The 19,302-nt window shown below is 60.3% G+C and overlaps 2 protein-coding genes across 2 annotated transcripts; one reads left to right on the plus strand and one right to left on the minus strand.

Moving 5' to 3' along the window:
* Nucleotides 1-1,779: 1,779 nt before the first annotated feature.
* PTK6 (protein tyrosine kinase 6) lies at nt 1,780-10,449 on the plus strand (the record flags this gene model as incomplete). Its single annotated transcript, XM_081148284.1, has 8 exons — nt 1,780-2,009; nt 3,646-3,767; nt 4,143-4,303; nt 4,762-4,915; nt 5,759-5,920; nt 6,834-7,015; nt 8,243-8,396; nt 8,614-10,449. 8 exons carry the CDS (start codon nt 1,780-1,782, stop codon nt 8,799-8,801), a joined length of 1,353 nt encoding a protein of 450 aa, XP_081004410.1. The 3' UTR covers nt 8,802-10,449.
* PPDPF (pancreatic progenitor cell differentiation and proliferation factor) lies at nt 10,347-11,936 on the minus strand. The gene is made up of 5 exons (XM_081148285.1): nt 11,739-11,936; nt 11,219-11,298; nt 11,007-11,084; nt 10,812-10,908; nt 10,347-10,731 (listed from the first exon to the last, which is right to left on the minus strand). The coding sequence occupies exons 2-5, from the start codon at nt 11,271-11,273 to the stop codon at nt 10,617-10,619; spliced, it is 345 nt and encodes a 114-aa protein (XP_081004411.1). The 5' UTR covers nt 11,274-11,298; nt 11,739-11,936; the 3' UTR covers nt 10,347-10,616.
* Nucleotides 11,937-19,302: the final 7,366 nt, after the last annotated feature.

Below are 19,302 nucleotides of genomic sequence, written 5' to 3' on the forward strand. Positions count from 1 at the left end.
CAAGTGCAGATAAGTCCCCCCCCCCCCCCGGGGCTGCTCAGAGAACAGACTGCTGGGACTGGAGTTGGGGTGGGGGTGCTTCCTGGGGCAGGGTGAACGGCAGGGGCAGCACAGGGGGATGAGGTAGGAACCAGCCACTTTAGGCCCAGATCTGTCTGGCTTTTTGGGTCAGAGCTGAGTGGGGAGGGGTGGAGCCCCCAGAGCCTCAGACCCCAGGCTGAGACCACCCCAACCCGGGTGGATGGTAGAGGCGGGAAGGTACCGTCTGAGCTTCTTGGGACCCTGGGCAGCAGCTGCTGACCCCTCTGTCCTGTGCTGGGCTGAGGCGCTGGCTCAGGCATGCGAGCTCCAGAAGGTGAGGGCTGGAGCTGAGCTCCTCTGGTTCGGGAGACTGAGGTACTCCTCTGGGCAGGGGCTCTGGCCACCAGGAAAGGCTCGCCCTGTTTGCTTGGAGCTTCAGCGAGTGTGGGCGGGCTGGGCAGGCAGCCTGGGAGGAAAGGAACATGCTGGGTGTGGTGGCCGGCCAGAGAGACAGGTGTGCGTGGGGATCATCTTGGGTGTCTCACCAGCCACGTGCTGGACAGGTTTGTGCTTCGGAGCCTCTGGGTGGGGCCGGGACACCCACCCAGTCTCGAAACTCTTGATTCCTGGTGTGACTCAGGCAGAACTCCAGGCTCATCTGTACCCAGTAACTCTCAAGGCCCCTGGACATGGGTTCGTGGGCCAGGCCCAGGGCTGAGGGGACTGGAGTGTATTGGTGAGCAGTTGGGGGGGTTTAGGGGGGTCCTGGGCTCAACAGGCACTAAGCAGCCTACCCACCCAGTGGTCCTGCCCCCTCTGAGCCCTTCCCTCTCCACAGTCCTGGTTGCCCCTTCCCCAAGTCGCTTGGTCAGAACTGAGCTGGGTTGCCCAGCCCAGCACATCTATGACCTTGTTAAACAGCACACGCTCCTGCTCTTACTCTTGAGATGGGGTGAGCGGTGCCGTTGCTTTCTCCTCAATGAAAGGGAGGGTTCCAACAGGCAGGATTCATGCTCGTTTGGCCTTGCAGTCCTGTCTTGGCAGAGAATCCCTGATCCCTAGCACCTCCTCCGACAAGGAAATGACTCAGCCCCAGGCCAGCAGGCTGACCCCAGATCCATGGTCTTTACCCAGGCTCCTCCCTGGACCTCCTGCGGCGGCCATACCAGCTCCTCGCCATGAGCAGGGAGTGTGTGGCATGGGCTCTGTGGTGAGAAGGAGGCATTGGGACATGGGAGACTTCAGGGAGAGAAGAGAGGCAGCCTGCTGTCCATTTGTCCCATCTCAGTCCCAGTGGCCCTGGGGGTGAGGGAAGGGAGTGGCTTGTCCATGGCCTCTCTCCCTGTCCCCCAGCTCCAAGACTCACTCCTACCCCGCAGTTCAGGTTCCACTGAGGTGGACCCCATGAGGGCCCTGTCTGACCGGTCACTCTGACTTCCCTCTCTTGGGCTCAGGTCCAGCCACGTGGTCACTTGGCGAGCACATTTTCCACAGCAGGTAGGCAATAGCAGTGCCCAGGCTGACCTGGCCCCAGTTCGTAGAACAGGTGGGGCTACCAGGCCCTGGCAGAGGAGGCCAGGGTGCTCGGAGAGCCACCTGTCACAGGGAAGTCAGCAGGCTCCTCCTCGGCTGAGCAGGGGGTGGCCTGTCAGAGTGGGCCCCGCCCACCCATACCTCCCAGCCATGGTGTTCGAAGCAGCCGCGTGACAGGAGGCAGGGAGGAAGGCCAGGCAGCTAGGTCCTGCCACTTTAGCAGCCATGGTGTCCCGGGGCCAGGCTCACCTGGGCCCCCAGTACGTGGGCCTCTGGGACTTCGAGGCCAGGACAGGTGAGGAGCTAAGCTTCCAGGCAGGGGACCTCTTCCACGTGGCCAGGAAGGAGGAGGAGTGGTGGTGGGCCACACTGCTGGATGCTGAGGGCGGGGCCCTGGCTGAGGGCTACGTGCCCCACAACTACCTGGCCGAAAAGGAGACGATGGAGTCTGAGCCGTGAGTGTCCCTGTGGTCCTTGTGGGCCGCCAAGCTGCCCCACTCCCCAGGCCCTGCAGCCCCTTGAGAGGTCAGGGCAGGGCTTCCATGGAACAAAGCTCTGTACCCCTGTGCCTGGGTTCGGGGAGGGACAGGGGTGCTGGGCTGGCTAAGGAGGGTGGGGACTTGTGATTTCATCTCCCCAGGCCTCCCAGTCGGGGCTGGACCCCACCATCCTGGTCCCAGGAGTGTGACTGGGCTTTTGCTGAGTGACATCTGGGGGTGGGGGAAGTGAAGGCATGTGGCCCCTTCCCTGGGCTCCCCCATGATTGCTTCATGGAGCCAGGATCTAGAGAGGACAGAGGAGGCCACAGTGGGCTTCTGGGTGCCCGGCCAGCAGTGACGGTGTCTATGCTGGAATCTGAGGCAGGGCCAGGTCTTTTGGGGAGCCAAGCTCTCCTCACCTTCCAAACAACTGAAACCAGATGTGTGACCTAGTTAGGGAAGGAGAAAGGTCATTGCGACATGCCCTCTTCGGGTGTGGGCTGCCGGCGTCTGCTCCCTGCACCCTGCACCCTCACAGCTGCCTCGTCACTGGCTCCGGGAAGCGGTGGCCACCCTGAAAGGCTGCCCAGGCTGCTTGAACCATAGGGGCAGCCTTTGATGGGGAATCCACGAGACCTGGGCTGGTTCCTCTGAATTCTGGGTGGGGGTGGGGGTTCCAGCAGGAAGGACCCAGTAGCCTGCCTGTGCTCCCTGATCCCAGGGCCCTCAGTGTGCACCCACTTTGAGCTCACGCTGTGTGCCGGGCGGCACAGTGGACATGTGTGGGGGTGACAGACAGTGGGCAAGTTCAGCCTGAAGCAGGCTGGCTTTAGAGGCAGGGTCTTACACGGGGTGTAGTGCAGGGTGGACCGGCTGGCGTAGAGGCCGGTGGCCCGAGAACAGTGCATTGGAGAAGCAGGGGGAGGTGGCAAGGGGGGGTGAGCAGGGGAGCCCTCTGAGGTGTGCAGGATGGGTCTCTACTGGGCAGTGGTCTTCAGTGCAGGGGCCTGAGTTCCAATGGTGCCCGAGGGAGTTGGGGTGCCAAGGGCAGAGCAACTGGCCACAGGGGTCACCTGGGAGATCGTGGGCCCCACCCTGTAGTCCAGAGTTCAGGGCTCGCCTATGCCCTGGCTCTGGCTGCTGACATGTTGGGATGGGTGAGTGTGTGGGTGTGTGTATGAGTGTGCGAATGCATGTGTGTGACTACAGTCACATGTGCGTGGACTGCTGCTCAGGGCCCCTGGTGCTAGAGCACAGCCTGTCTGTGGCCCCAGTCGTAGAAGGTAGTCACAGAATCACAGAACAATGTGGTCTCATGAGATGGATGGTACGTCCCTGGGACAGAGTGGCTCTGGCCGCACACAGGGGACACCCTGGCAGAGTGGTGGTAGGTGCCTGCTCTACCCCCTCCAGGTCACTAGGCACTTTCTGGAACCAGCCACTTGGGACATTTTGGGTCTATGATGGGTAAAGAAGGGGCCTCAGGTTGGAAAAAGCAGCTGGGGGTCAGGTGATTGGGCTGGGGTGGGGGAGGGCAGGGCAGGGATCAGAGTAGAGTCAGTGCGGAGTCAGTGTGAGCCCTGGACCTTCTGCCTCCCACCCCCTCCAACAGGTGGTTCTTTGGCTGTATTTCCCGCTCAGAAGCCTTGCACCGACTGCAGGCAGACGGCAACCAGCCAGGGGCCTTCCTGATCAGGGTCAGCGAGAAGCCGGGTGTCGACTATGTCCTCTCGGGTACAACAGCCCCTCTCAAGCTCTGCGGGTCGCTGGGTTTGGCTTGGTGTCGCCTTGCCCCTGAGCACTTTCTTCCTGCATGTGGAGGGCCGGGCCTCTCTGGGCTGTCCCCCTCCATCTGGCTGTGACTTCCAGGACATTGAGACCCTTCTCCGGGGACCTTTAAGGCCTACAGTGGGCGATTGTCCCTGGGGTCCTCAGCCTGGGTTTTCTCCTTTCACTACTGGGACAACCACAGGGCAGGATGCTGGGCGTGGGGCCCACATGCACCTCCTGGTCTGAGAGTCCTCTGTGGGACGGGGTGGAAGGGGTTAGCACCCAGGGTGCTCATCCCTGCTCAAGCATCCCTCCTCTGCCCATGCCTCTGCGCTTCAGTGCGGGACAGGCAGGCTGTGCGGCACTACAAGATCTGGAGGTGTGCTGGCCGGTTTCACCTCAGCGAAGCCGTGTCCTTCCCCAGCCTGGCCAAGCTCGTGGACCACCACAGGGTGCACAGCCTGTCACACGGCCTGCAGCTGACAACGCCCTGCTGGAAGGTAGGGCAACCCCGCCCCCTGCTTGGACTCTGCTCTCCTGCAGCACTCTCTCCCCAATGACATGAACCCTCAGGGTCGTGCATGGGACTCAGGGGGACTCTGCCTGCCTGAAGCTGAGGTCCTGCAGAGCTGGGAGCTGTGGGTGGAGCAGAGAGGGTCCCCTCTTCCCCTCACTCTCAACTTTGGGCTGTAAGAGGTCAGCAATGATGGTCTCTGGGACAAGGGCCATGTGCCCCAGCCAGCAGCAGGACAGGAGTTTTGTCTGAGTGGTACCTGGGCCAATGTTACTAGCCTGTTTACAGGACACAGCAGCAGGCAGTCCCTGGAGAGCCCCTGTGCTAGACACTGGGACTCTTGACCAGGGCTCCCCCTGCTGGGGTCAGAGGGAATTCCTGAAGGATGGGCTGGGCCATGTGATGGCACCCCTCCCTACCCTGTGTCCCCGCCTGTCCCTTCAGCATGAGTTGGAGCCCCTGCCCCACTGTGCAGACTGGGAGAGGCCTCGGGAGGAGTTCACGCTCTGTAGGAAGCTGGGGTCCGGCTACTTTGGGGAGGTCTTCGAAGGGCTCTGGAAAGACCAGGTCCGAGTGGCCATTAAGGTGATTGCCCGAGGTGAGTGGCCCCAGGTCAGGGGGCTCTGCCTGACCACCCTACCCCTCCCATCCTACCAACAGGGACTTTTGGCCTCGGTCACTGGGTGTGGGGGCCAAGGCAACTCCAGGGCCCTGATAGTCCCATGTGCCACACACTGCCTTACCTGTGCCATACATGGCACCTACAGCAATATGAAGGTGACATTTTCCTCTCAATTGTAAATGTTCTTACCTAAATGCACTTATAAAGGGCATGCCACATTTTTAAAAATTCCATTTTTATTATTATTTTTAAAGATTTTAAAATTGATTTTTAGAGAGAGAGGGAGAGGGAGAGAGAGCGAAACATCAATCAGTTGCCTCCTGCACGCCCCCTACTTGGGATCGAGCCCAGAACCAGGCCATGTACCCTGACCCGGAATCAAACTGGCAACCTTTCGGCGTATGGGATGATGCCCTACCCACTGAGCCACACTGGCCAGAACAGTGTGGTAAATTCTTAAATGGGAAGCCACTAAAATCACTAGATTGCTAGAAACCTGACAGATTCACCTGTAATCTCCTTGGGAAGCACCAGGGGCTGGGATCCCACATTCAAGAACCAGGGGCCCAGGGTGCATGGGAACATGTGTATCTGGCTTGGGCAAGTGTGGGCCAAAGTGGGTACTGAAGGTGCCTGGAATGTGGTCAGAGCAGAGAGTGGGCACAGTGGAGACGCCAGGTGGGGTGCTGGGGCACTTGGGACCGGGCTGTGTCTGCCTGGGTACCCTGGCCTTGGGAGCTGGGCATCTCAGGAGTACACCCATGTTTACTGAGGGGGGGTGGGTTGGGGCTGCACTCATTGAGCTGCTCATCCCTGCAGACGACCTCCTGCACCAGCACACATTCCAGGCGGAGATCCAGGCCATGAAGAAGCTTCGGCACAAGCACATCCTGGCACTGTACGCCGTGGCATCCGTGGGGGACCCTGTGTACATCATCACGGAGCTCATGGCCAAGGGGAGCTTGCTGGAGCTCCTGCGGGGTAAGTGGCAGTGGTGGCACACGGCTGCTTTCAGGGATCAGTGATACCTGGTCGCAGGGGCCGGGGGGCGGGGCAGACAGGAAGGACGCTCTAAGGAAGAAAAAGAAAAGCTTGCTTGCCCCCACACCATGCACAGTACGCCAGGGCGCTCTTGAGGCTGTCAGGCCTGTTTAAGAAATGTGCAAAATCTCTTGTGATGAATGTACCACCTGTTCATTGTGGGAATTTGAGAAAAGAGAGAAACAGTAAGGACAAATACGACAAGAAAAGCCCTCCTGACTCCTGCACCCAGAGCTACCTGGGCAGTCTTATCCTCTGTGACAAGTCCCATGATTTCACTTAACACCCAGCCAGATAGCGGCTGCAGATGAGCTGAGATGGCTCAATGTCAGAGATGTTGAGACGAGAAGAAAGGTGATTTGTAGGATGAGGGGCGTCCGGTACATGATGCGAGCACTGGGATCTAGTTTTACTGACCAACATTTGGAAAACTCTGAGTGTGGAATTGCTCACAGAAGCTGGCACTTTGCAGGCACTGTCCTCTGTCCCATGTCATTGACTGTTCAGAAATGATTATTGACAGTCTACACACCCCCCCACACACACAGGTGTGCTGCATCCACCTAGTGGGTGGCCTGTTGGACCTTTTCAAGGTTTTCCTTCGTGTAAATAGCACTGTGAAGGGGCCTCTTTACTTACACCTTGGAGTCCCCAGCACCTTACTTCAGGTTCCCAGAAGTGCAAAGATGTGCATGAACCGCGTTTGGGCTGACACAGAACTGCCTCCCAGAGGGCTGCATGGGGCCGCTGTCTCAATTTTAAATCAGGCGGCCTGCGCCCTGAGCCAGGAGCCAGAAGAGGCATGGCAGAGAGGGCGCCCCGCCCGCTGACCCCGCTCCCTTTGCCTCTGCAGAGTCCGATGAGAAAGCCCTGCCGGTCTTGGAGCTGGTGGACATTGCCTCACAGGTGGCTGAGGGCATGTGCTACCTGGAGTCACAGAATTATATTCACCGGGACCTGGCTGCCAGGAACATCCTCGTGGGAGAGAACAACATTTGCAAAGTGGGGGACTTCGGGCTGGCCAGGCTCATCAAGGTGCGGCTGCGGCCAGCTTGGGGCATGGCAGAGCTTCCTCTGGGCTCGGAGCTGGGGGCTCCTATGGGGTACCTGAGCTGGGACGGGAGCTGAGGGCTGCAGCTCTGGGAGGTGGGACACAGGAAGCTGCTCATGGGGCCTTTTGGAGCCGGAGGGGAGATGGCAGCACCTGGCCAGTCCAGGAAGCACAGGAAGAAAGGGAAGCTACATGGGGCCAGAACAGGTGCCCAGAGGCTGTTGGGGCATGTTGGAGGAGCCAAAGTCTCTGCTGGATGGGTCCTAGAAGCAGGGAACCAGCCTTCATTTGCTCACCCCTTAATTCAGTGTCGCTGCCCCAGCTTCTGCGGTTCAGCCAGGAGAGGCTAGGTGTTGTCTGTGAGCTCAGGGCAAACATCTCCCAACGCCCACCCCTCAAAGAAGCGTTTTTATTGTGGAGAATGTGGAAGACAGACGTCGTCAGAATTATGCAATGCGCTTTGGGGCCCCTCCATCAGACATTCATACCCGCTGGCCTGCCCAGCCCCACCCAGAGCCCTGGCGTGTACACACTTCATACATGTAAGGACCCCAAATCAGCACACAGCCACACCACAATCACACCTTTACAAATTAACTGTAATCTTCAAAGTCATCGCGTGCCCCTCAGAGCTCAAGTTCCACATTCTTGCAAACGCCATGAATCCATTTCTTTGCTCCTCAAGTGGACCAACGCAATTGCTGGACTGCTCGAGGCTCTGCTAACCCACTGCTGCTTCTGTGGTTCTTTCCTCATCGCGACATTTCCCTCACCCACCCGGTGGCCAGCAGTGGGACAGGTCACTCGGGAAGGCAGGCTGACTGTGACTCTGCAGCCTTTTCAAGTTTTCCCAGTGGCCAGTCAGCCTTTCTTTTGGTATCTCTGAGCTCATGAGCTTGAACACATCTGCAGGCTCCACCATAGTGGTCACTGTGCTACTGGGGCTCACACTGCCCCATATCTGGGTTCCCTTTGGGAGGACACCCTTTTCCTGACACTGACTTCCCAGCTCTGCCACCTGCCTGTCCTCCCTTCTGCCCCAAGGCCCAAGGCCGGCGGCATCTCCCTCTAGTGGCAACCTGTGTCCAGACAGTGCCCAAGCTCCAGGCAGGGCAGCTGCTTACCTGCCCCACATGTGGACACCACATGCCTGTCGGTGCTCTGGGGAGCAGGCAGCCCCCCCTCACTCCTCCGTGTCTGACTGATTGCAGGAGGACATCTACCTTTCCCATGACCGCAGCATCCCTTACAAGTGGACCGCCCCCGAGGCACTCTCCCGAGGGCACTACTCTGTCAAGTCTGACGTATGGTCCTTCGGGGTTCTCCTCCACGAGATTTTCAGCAGGGGTCAGACGCCCTATCCAGGTACTGGGCCCCAGCAGTGTCCCTGACTGTGGGCAGGTGGGAAAGGGCTGTCACCTGGACACCATTCTGAGCGCCTGAGCACTGTCCGGAGTAGGGTCTGAGAAATGGGTGTGGGGCATGCAGAGGGTGAGTGTGGCCCAAAGCTTCCCAGGAGGTGCAATAGTTGGTGGGCACCAGCCTCCCAGCTGCCACAGCCTGCTTGTCCCACTTTCCACAGGCATGTCCAACCATGAGGCCTTCGTGAGGGTGGACTCAGGCTACCGCATGCCCTGCCCCCCTGAGTGCCCGCCCACTGCACACAAGCTGATGCTCTTGTGCTGGCACAGGGACCCCGAGAAGAGGCCCTGCTTCAAAGCCCTGCGGGAGAAGCTCTCCAGCTTCACCAGATACGAGAACCCAATCTGAGTGCGGGGCCCTCCCCACCACCTGGAGGTGGCAAAAAGCACCAACAGCTCCCAGACCTAGGCAGGAAGCTCCTCCAGCCAGGGCTGCCCTGTCCTGGGGCAGAAGACACCCTCTGCCATCTGGGGCTGAGACTTCCTCTTCTGAGACAGCAGCACCAGGAACGTGCCAGGCTCTCCCAACTAGGAACCATCTAAGAACAGGGAGCGAAACTGTCCCTGGCACTGGCCCACTGCCCACCAGCTGTCAGGACCAGGGCTTGGCCCTTTGGGGCAGTGCATGGTGGGAGCCTGAGCCTTGGCCATGCCCTCTTTACCACCTGGCCCCTGCCTAACCTCTCCCCCCCATCTTGGGGCTGGACACAGACTCCCCAGCACTCTTGCAGGCAGGGGCTGCTTGGTGGTTGGGCACTGCTGCCTGCCATCCTGGGGCCAGGCGGATGTCCCCATCTTCCTGCCACTGTAATCAGGAGCTGCCTTCAAAGGCTCTGGGGGCCTCAACGGGACGCTATGGCCGAATAGACTGGGTGGGGCACCTGCCCACCCAACTTCAGCAGTGACCAACGGCCTTGGGCCCACAAGGGAGCCTGGGTGAAGCTGCCCCCAGCCTGTCTGAACACATGGAGGGCAGGCAGGACAGAGGCCGCTGCCACCCTTGGGGGCCACAAGCCCCCCAGTTGCCTTGGAATGGACTCATGCAGCCATCTATAGCACAGAGTGGCAGGGGAGAGAGGGCAGGAGAGGAGAGCTCCGTCAGGGGCCAGATGAGCCCCACCACACATCAAGCCCCCATCCATTAAGCTGCCCAATCCAGGAGCCCTCAGCTGGCCAACAGAACTGGGTCATTCTCTGCTAGCCACTGGAGGCTTGTGGACACAAGGCAAGCAGACTGCACAACCGCCCTACCCAACTCTGAGCTGAACTTTGCCCAAAGCTGGGCTGCCTGTGGTGGGAAGGCCCCCTCTGGAGCATCCCCACACCCCCTACCCTCAGCCTTAGTTTTGGGTGCCTGGGGGCCATGGACCTGCCCCTCCTGGGTTGGGAGGCCCTGCCCAGAGTGTATCCTACAAGGGGCTAGAGAAGGTGAGACACTTATGGGAGACAGCGTGGCTCAGTGCTTATCTCACACTGGTGGGGAGGAATAGCCGCCATCCTGTTCCTCTCTGGTGTTGAGAAGGCCCCATCAAGGTCCTTTAAGGGGCACCTGCCTCTCCAGCTGACAGCTCCCAAACCCAATGCCAGAGGTCCAGCTTCCCAGAGGCCAAGGGGCCAGGGCTTAGTTACCCAGAGGACCTTGGCTTGTGCAGCTCTTGGACCACCTGCTCTCCCAGATGTCCATCCCTTCTTAGGTACACTCATCAGAGCAACTCACTGAGGGTGGGGAATCTGGGTCAGGCCTCAGAGGTAGCGCCCCAAGCAAGGGTCCCCAGGAAGGTCCAGGGGGCAGGGCCAGGTCCCCACCCCCACCAGGAAGTAAGGAGCTTGAGAGGGGTTGGATGACTTCTCCCACAGCCTTGGGACACACACAGCTCATGAGCACCATCAGGGATGCTGGCTGCTTGTCCTTTATTTTCCACTTGGTGCAAGGCACTCGGTTACAGGGTGTCAGAAGGCTCGAGTGTGGCTTGGGTAGTAAAGAGCAGGGCTCTCTCAACTTCTTTTTGGTGTTTTGCTGTTTTGTTACAAAAGAACCCATTGCTTCTGCTTGTTGCAGCCTGCCTGTTCTATGGGGTGAGGTGAGGAGAGGAGAAAGAGATACAGGGGGAGGGGCTCAAAAGAGCCTGGCGCCCCTAGAAATCTGGTGGCTGGTGGTGGCCACTCAGGATGGGGACCTGGTGTTGGCTTTGCCAGGCTGGCCGCCAGGCTGCTTCCTTGTGGCTTCCCGAGCCAGGTCACAGGCGATCATGCTGCTGGAGGCCTGAGGAGGTTCCGAGCTAGGGGAGAGAGTGTGGTCAGAAGTTGCTCCCACCTGCCCTGCCTCCCTCTCTGACCCCTGGGAAGGTGGTGGACTCACTGCTCTGGGGACTCCAACACTGTGGCCATGAATGGGAGAGTAGACTTCCCAAAAAAGAAGCTTGCCCACCAGTGACCCGGGTCGGCCTTGGGGAGACCTGAGAGAAACAAAGTGGGGTCACAGTGCTGCTGCCACTCCTGGGGGACCCCTACCGACGGCTCCGAGACAGAAGGGAAGTGGACCTGCTGCACTCACCAGGGTGGTGGGGGATGGCTTCCCCAGGGTACTCAGCACTTCCACAGGAGCTGTTACTGGAAGTGGAGCCCAGGCGGCCTGGCGAGGAGAGGCAATCAGCTCCAGCCGCGGCCCACTCCCCAGGCAGACAGGGCTTCTCAAGGGGCTGGGGCTGGAGGAAAGGGGAGCAGCCCGGTCAGACCTGTGGGGCGGTGGGCAACGGGCTTACTTACGCCGGTAGTAGTCGTGGGTGGCCACGAGCGAGCCGCTGGAGGGGATGGCTGCCATGCTCTCGCCTGCGACCGGTGGGAACCTGCGCACACGGGGGTGGAGGAGGCCCTTCGGGAACCGAATGCTCCTCGGGAACAGCGCTCGCAACCCGAGGCGCGGCGGCGCGGGGCTCGTCTACGCAGCCGAGGCGGGGCTCCGGGACTCCCGGCCCCCTTCTGCGCGCCGGGCCCGGGCGGCGCCGACCGGCCCGAACCCGCCGCGCGGGCGGAACAAAGGCGCTTTGTGCGCGGGGCCGCCCCCTGGGCCTCCGGGAACAGGCCGGATGCCCCCGGGGACCCCGAGCCCACCCCGCTCCCCGGCCCGCGGGCCCGGCCCCGCCCCGCGGCAGCCCTCGGCCCCGCCCTCCGCGCGTCCCCTCCCGCGCCCCCCAGCCCCGGGCCCCCGCCCGTCTGTGCGTCCTTCTGTCCGCCGGTCGGCCCGTCCAGCCAGTATCGCGTACGGAGCCGCCCCCGCCGTCCTCACCACGGCGGCGACCCCCCGTGGGCCTCGGCGCGCGATCGCGGGAGGCGGGAACGGGGCGCTAGGCCACGGAGCCCATCTGCGGAGGAGGCCGCGGGCGCGGGTCCTCGGCCAGACGCTCAGGGCGCGCACGCGCGGACGCCCCGCCCCCGCCGCTCGGCCGCGCTCGCGCCAGGGGGCGGGGCTCGCCGGACACGCCCTGGCCACGCCCCTCGCCACGCCCCTCGGCCGCGCTGGGCCGGCGGGCGGAAGTCCAGCCGGGCCGGGTGGCCGGACCTCGCGCCCGGGCGGCCCGGGCTGGAGCGGCTCGCTGGCCTCGGCCCGCGCCCGAGGGCGGCCGTCCCCGCTCCCCAGCCCTGGCCGACCTCTCGGGCCCCGGCCGGGTCAGCCTGTCGCGTCCCGGGAGGCGGCGGGCGCACTGGACAGTGGCATCCGCACTCCCCGCGCGTTTCTGTGGCGGCCCAGCGCCCGCGGCGCCCCCTCGGCCTCCTCGACCCAGGGCTCGCCCACCCCGCGCAGCAGCGGCCGGGCGGCGCCCCTCCCCCGGCCGGCGGTGCTCCGGGGCTGGGCGCGGGTCCAGGCGGCGCCGCGGGCCCTGCTGGCGCGGGGCGGGGGAGGGCTGCTGCCCGGGCCTTCTCCGTGGCTGCGGGCAGACCTCCTGCTTGGGCGACACCGGGCTGTGTCCCCAGGCGCCTGGGGCTTGTCCGTCCGGAGGCGGACTTCTGGGTGCGGACACCCGCTCCTCCAGCCCCGGCCCCGCCGCCCCTGCGGGGAGGGGGGCTGCGGCCCTGGAAGCCCAGCTCTTTGTACGCTGGGCCCTAGCTGTCTGGGCAGTTTTCTTCCCTGGTGGTTGGGAGGGTCTCAGGAGGTCTGTGGGGGCTTCCGAGGGGTGCCGCCGGGCTCTCCACATCTTCAACACCCTCAAGAACCCCTACAGCATTCCTGGACCTCAGTCCAACTTCTCAGCAGGCGAGGAACCCCGGACCCTAAGCGGGGAGGGGCCTGGCCATCCCTGGATACAGACTCTTTGTTGGGCTGGGTGGGGGTGGAGGCTGATGACCTTGTGACTGGCACCTGGTTTGACAGCAGTGTGGCCTGGGGGACCCTGTCGCAGGTAACTCTCATCCTTCACCTCCTCCGTCTTTCCTGGGGCTCCCCACTGACTGGGCTTCTGGCGGTCCACCAGGAAGGGGACAGTCCCAGGGGCTCTCCCTGCCACTTGTCCTGCTGAGTCTCCCATGAGCTTCCAAGGTAACAGTGCCTCAGGAAGGGGGTGAGCCAGACTGCACGCGTGAGTGACACATGACCACACAGGAGTCGTGCATGGCACCCACCAGGTTGCCCACACAGTGCTGCAGCCCCAAACCCCACTTCACAGCCGACAACCTTCTGTCATTGATTCTTGGTGCCTCTGGGTTGAGACCCACAGTCATGTCCCAGCTAGCTTCTGCCCCCTCCAGGGGGTTAATTCTAGGATCATAAACTAGGTGTGACTTCATTGAAAATCAAATTTAAGTCTTAAGGGACATTCCCCCCTCCCCCTCCCCTCACCAAACCCTGAGCCTGGCAGTGGGGCAAATGCACCAAAGCCACCTCCCTGGGGTCCATGCTGGGCAGCCAGCAGCTCTGCTCAGGCCTCGAGGAACTGCCCACTGTGGGGAGCAGCCTCTCCCCTCTGGCCTCTGCTCTGGTGCGGGTCTCTGACCATGTACTGTCCTGGGATGGGTGGCAGATCACCCTCCCCTAACTTGTCGGGTACCTACACATCTGCCCCTTTCACTGTCCCTGAGACAAACAATAGGTACTGGAGCATCTCGCCCATGCCAGAGTGAGGGGTTAGCCCCTGGAGGGCTTGACACATTATTGGGTTTGGTGTTTTGTGGCTCACAAAGGTGCTGGGTGCTGTGGGGGAACTGAGGCCAGGACACAGAGAGCCAGGCAGGGGCGCAGGGGAGGTGGCTCTGAGTGAGACCTGAGTAGGGGCTCTTGTGCCCCTGAAAATGAACACGAGGGGGCCCTGACGACCCTTGCACTGTTCTGCTTACTCGGTGTGCAGGGTTTTTTTGAGCACCTACTGTGTGCAAATGGCTGGGCCATGCACAGGAGTGGTGTGGTGAGCCAGACAGCTCCTTCCATTGGAGTGGCCAGTCCAGAGGTCAGGGGGAGCCCACTTGGGAGGTGGGACTGGAGAGAGGGAATCAGGTGTAAGCTGAGGCCTGAGGAAGGAGCTGGGGGGAGGGACCAGTGCCATCACTTGGAGACCCAGCGCTAAGTGCTGCAGGCAGGAGTGGGGAAGACAGGGAGGGACAGTGACAGGACCTGTGATGAGAGAGGTAGCCTGGCCTGCTCACTGAGTGGCCTCTGAGAAGCCACAGAAGGATCACTAATATGGTAGATTGGTCAGTGCAGTTGACACCAAGAGGGTGGAACATTCCAGCAAGACCCAGGCTTGTCTCACTCAGAAGGACCCTCAACAGCAGTGCTCTGCCGTTTCCCTGGACTTCTGTGTCCCTGTGGCCATGGCCAAGTGTGTGGGTATCTCGTGGTGTGCCTCTCACATGTGCCTTCAGGACTTTGGTTTCAGGGCCTGAGGCCTGAGAGGTCAGAGTGAGTGGCCTGCTGGGTACTTGGACAGCTCATATGGCCAGGAAAACGGTTATGGCTTGGGGCCAGACCCAGTCTCTCAAGCAGGGAGGTGCCCATTCTGTACCCTGGGCATGGTGGTTACTCAGGAGGGGTGCAGCTGGGGGAATGAGTGTGGTACCATCCCTGGAGGCCTGGGTGGGATGCAGAGTACTCCTGGGGGTGCTGTGGAGCAGCTGCCTGAGCAGAAGTGAGAGGACAGGTGAGCCCGGACTCCTGGGGAAGACCCACCCACCCCATGTGGGGGTCTGAGGGGGGGCTGTCCTGGAGAACAGGGCCAGGTTAGGGTCCCCATGGGGCAGGAAGGCCACCAGGGCTTCTGCCGCTCTTGCTGGGGGCGGAGGCTGGTGCTGGCCTTGCTGCTGTGGTTTCTGGGCTGAGCCCCATCTATCCAATCATCCCGAGCTTATGGAGAACCCACTGTTTGCCAGGCTGTGCAAGGCCCGGGTGCGCAGAAGTGGGTAAGCAAGACCCCTGCCCTCTCCAGGCTTAGTCCCTGGAGGCTGAGAAGGTGCTGCACCAGAGCAGGGAGGTGCAATGGCCTGGGGGCTGCAGGGAGTCCTGGTCTGGGGGTGTGGAGGCTGAAGCCAAGTCCTGCTTCTGGGTGGGGAGCAGAGGGTGAGATATCCCAGCGACTCCCTGGAAGTGGGCACTTGTGTGGCACAGCAGTCACTCGTGCAAGCCTCACGGCCTGGGCAGCCCTGCCCTCGGGGCCTCTGCAGCACCTCCATCCTTGGAGGTAAACAGTCCTGGGACCCTGGGGCCACCCTGACGAAGCTGCATCTGGCATCTGCTCCCTATGGGACCCAGGCTCCTGTCTCTCTGAGTTCCTGGGCCTGGCTCAGGTCTGGGCAGCTGTGGCAGGTTTGGGAAGAACGGAAGAGGGGATGGGTGGTTGGGGTCTTGACACTGCTACCCTGGACCTCAAGAAACCACAGAGCCCCACCCTCAGACAGAGCTGCCCCCCTTGGAGGGCAGGAAGCTTTAGACCTGGAGTTCTCAGGTGGGTCCTCTCTCTAGCTTGGAGCTGTGGTTCCTGCCAGTCCCCAGCCTCTGCCCCTTCCTGTGAGAGATGGGGGTGATGATGGTACCTTCCTAACAGTTGTTCTCTGGAGACTATATGGGGGAGGGAAGGGGCTGGCATCTTGAGTGGAGGCTGTCAGCAGTCGCTCGTACCTGGGAGCTGTTGCTGTTACGGTTACCTGTATTGTTGGTTACCTGCACTATTACTCTGGCCACAGGTATTTAGGGGCATGCTGAGAGCTCTGTCAAAGTCCTCAGGGCTCCTCAGCCTGCTCCTGGAGAACGGGGTTCCCCACCAGGAGCACGGCGGCCCCTTACCTTCAGGATCAGAAGACCCCTTCCCAGGTGGCTTCCACTGCCCAGCTCTTGAGCACAAGCTGGAGCGACTGTAGATAATGTCACCATTTGCAGAAAATGCCACTACTGAGTAGTAGTTAATAAATGTGGCCCTGGCTGGTGTAGCTCAGTGGTTGGAGTGTTAGCCTGCGCACTAAAGGGTTGCAGTTTGATTCCCGGTCAAGGGCATGTTCCTGGGTTGCAAATTCAATCCCTGGTCCTGGTTGGGGCACGTTTTGGAGGCAACCAATTGATGTGTCTCTCTCACATTGATGTTTCTGTCTCTGCCTCTCCCCTTCCCTCCCTCCCTCCCTTCCACTCTCTCTAAAAAGCAATGGAAGAAATATCCTGGGGTGAGGATTTTTAAAAAGCCTGCTATGTGGGAGGCACTTTGTGTGACCAGATGATCGCCTCGGGGAGCAGCAGCCACGGCTGCTGTCCTCCGGTTGCCTGATCTGTAAGGTGGCTAGTGCCGGACTCAGAGCTATTTTGAGGTTAAGATGCTCCATGTAAATGCTTGGACTAGTACCTAGTACTTAGTAGGTGCGCAGTGAAAGTTAGATATGCTCATTGTTTACAGCCCTTTTCACTACTGGAAGCGGCGTAATCTGTGTACTTGCTGGTGAAGCACAATCTCCAGGAACAGGGATCGTATCTCTGGCCCCAGTGGCGAAGGGAGAATCGGCCATGCAGCGAGCATTCAGTAGGCGCACTTGGTGAGAGGGTGAGTTGTGTAATACAAAGCATTGCAGATCTTCAGCAGGAAGCCCTGAGGAGGCCAACACACTCTCTCCCCAAATGCAAGTGTTGATACTGGGAAGAACTGTCAGCAGCAACCATTCCTGTTGAAATTCAACCCAAGGCACGCAACAAACCGACCAGTGTTTATTCATCAAAGACTAAACTTCAGGATAAAATGCAAAATTTCTCAGTGTAAAACACCAGGAGTATCTCAACTGGAGTGGGAATGCCCTCACTGGCTCTAACACTGAGATGGCCCAGCTGCTGGGACGCTCTGACGGGCCAAGGCAGCTGTTGTAGAAACACACCAAGTGAGTGATGGGGAGCGAGCTGTGACAAAACCTGAGGAGAGGAGGGCTGGAAGAGCATCTGCAGCCAAGGAGCATCGAGAACCTTCAGCAAGCACTGCCGCCCTGCCCGAGCCGAGAGACTGTCCTGCCCCGGGCCCAGGTGAGCGGGCGCCCCTATTCTGGGGCAGCAGGCAGCCTGGTGGTCTCCCATCGTGGAATCTACAGAAATGCGACTTGAAGAATGGCAGCAAGATACGAAGTCAACACACAGAAACCTATCAAACTTATGTATACTAGCAATTTACACATGGAGGAAGAGATTTAAAAAATATATATATATCTTTATTGGTTTCAGAGAGAGGAAGGGAGAAGGAGAGAGAGCTAGAAACATCAATGATGAGAGAGTCATTGATCAGCTGTCCCACCAGGGACCTAGCCCCCAACCCGGGCATGTGCCCTGACCGGAAATCCAACCACCAACTCCTGGATCCTAGGTCGGTGCTCACCACTGAGCCACGCTGGCTGGGCAGAAGCAGAAATTTTAAAAAATACCATTTTATGATAGCAACTCTCTGCCCACTAATCACTTAGGTATAAACCTAACCAAACATGTACAGAGCTTGTATGCCAAAAATTAAATGCTAATGAAAGAAATCAAAGAAGACTTAAGGCCCTGGCCAGGTATCTCAGTTGTTGGAGCATTGTCCTGACGTGCCAGGGTTGCAGGTATGACCCCCGGTCAGGGCACATTGATGACCAACCAATGGCTGCATAAATAAGTGGATCAACAAATCCCTCCCTCCCTCTCTCCCTCCCTCTCTCCTTCTCTCCTCTCTCCCTCCCTCTCCCTCCCTCCCTCTCTCCCTCCCTCTCTCCTTCTCTCCTCTCTCCCTCCCTCTCTCCTTCTCTCCTCCCTCCCCCTCCCTCCCCCTCCCTCCCTCTCCCTCCCCCTCCCTCCCTCCCTCTCTCTCCTCCTTTCTCTTAAAATCAATCAATAAATTTTAAAAGAAAACCTAAGTAAATGGAGACCCAGCACAGAAAAGACACCAATTCCCTCCAAATAGATGTCTAGATTTCATGCAATTCCAGTAAAATTCCAGTAAGAGTTTTGAAGACACAAATTAGCAGACCTAAGAGTGAGGTGGGAAGATGAATAAACTGCAACAACTCGAGCACCCGACATATCAATATAGAGTCACAGTACCCAAGTCTTCTTACTGAGGTAAAATTCTCATAACAGAATCAACCAGTGTGCAGTTCAGAGCTCAGAGACAAGGTGTCCCTCAGGGACCCGTCCTTCCTGCACCTAGGTCCAGTGTCGGGGTCTCGCGGGTGTGGGGAGAGTCTTCCTGTGCAGGGAGGCTCTGAGTCTCCACCACCCACCAAAGCTGTTGCTGCCTGGCTTCCTGCGTCTGCTCAAGGCTAGAAGGCCACCCCCACCCCCACCCCGTGACATCTCCTGCTTTTGAGGCAGGAGGTTCCCCGGGCGTGAGAACATGGCCCTGAGCTGCTAATGAGCTTCAGTTCCCCAGGGCCATTTCACCCAGAGACGTACTCCTTGAACCCCGGGTGGGGAGGCCTCCCCATCGCTCAGAGTAGAGTTTCAGGAGGACAGCTCTGCTTTTGTCGGCCCCCACGGGGGACCTGGATCCAGCTGGGGAAGGAGAAGCCACAGATGCTGCAGCCCCTGGGCTGTCCCCTCTGTCTCTGTGCCCCGGCAGGGGCTGCCCGCTCTCGGCCTCCCAGCCTGCAGTGGGCAGAATGGTGTGGAAGGGCCTGGCCACTCCATTCTCCTGGCCACCGGACCCCGCGTCGGAAGCAGGTGGGTGTGGGCACGGGCAGGGCAGAGGCAGAGCTCTGGTGTGGGTGCCTGCTGCGCACAGGTCCACGCCTCTCCTGGGGGGTGCCGGCCCGGGGGGAGGAGCCTGAAGAGCCGCCTGTGCCTTCACCATGGCAATGTTTTCCTCCTGCGCTGTAGGTACCAGGTGACCCCAGACAGCTCCTAAGGCCCTAGTGCCCTGGGAGGGGAGGGTGGGTGAGCCAGGCTGCCCTCCCCCTCCTGAGGAGCTGTGTCCCCCTCTGGACTTCCCTGGCAGACTCAGGCCAGCCTCGTGCTCTCCCAGACACAGGGTGGAGTGTTTGGTGGCCCTGGATTGTCCAGTAAATCACCCCGACTCCCCGTTTCACTTGGCTGGCTGGTGGGGCCCTTGGCTGGCTCGAGGGTCTAGCTAGTGTGCATGTGGCTAGCTTGTCCCCACACCTCTGCCCCTGCTCCCCTGCCTTCCCCTCCTCCTCTGATTTAGGGGCCATGACCTTGCTTTTCTGAGGGAAGAGCCGTAGCCAAGAGGTCCTCTGCACCATGGAGACCACTTAATTTGCACCTTGCAGACAGCTCAGTTTCCTGAATGCTGGGCGCAGAGAGCTGGGGGGAGGGAGGAGACTTGACCCCAAGGGTCCTGCTGCCCAGGTGGGCTGGGAGACATGACTGTCTCAGGGTCAGAGGGCAGCCATAGCCCAAGGCCAGGGCTTGAGGT

Source organism: Miniopterus schreibersii (genome assembly GCF_964146895.1).
Source record: "Miniopterus schreibersii genome assembly, chromosome: 10".
NCBI classification, from domain to species: Eukaryota; Metazoa; Chordata; class Mammalia; order Chiroptera; family Miniopteridae; genus Miniopterus; species Miniopterus schreibersii.

What these genes read in the sequence shown, in the direction of transcription:
- PPDPF (XM_081148285.1), bottom strand. Translation starts at nt 11,273, where the DNA reads ATGGCAGCCATCCCCTCCAGCGGCTCGCTCGTGGCCACCCACGACTAC. An exon ending in CACCCACGACTACTACCGGC is followed by an intron (nt 11,085 to 11,218) that starts GTAAGTAAGCCC and finishes TCTCCTCGCCAG; the next exon opens with GCCGCCTGGGCTCCACTTCC. An exon ending in AGCCATCCCCCACCACCCTG is followed by an intron (nt 10,909 to 11,006) that starts GTGAGTGCAGCA and finishes TGTTTCTCTCAG; the next exon opens with GTCTCCCCAAGGCCGACCCG.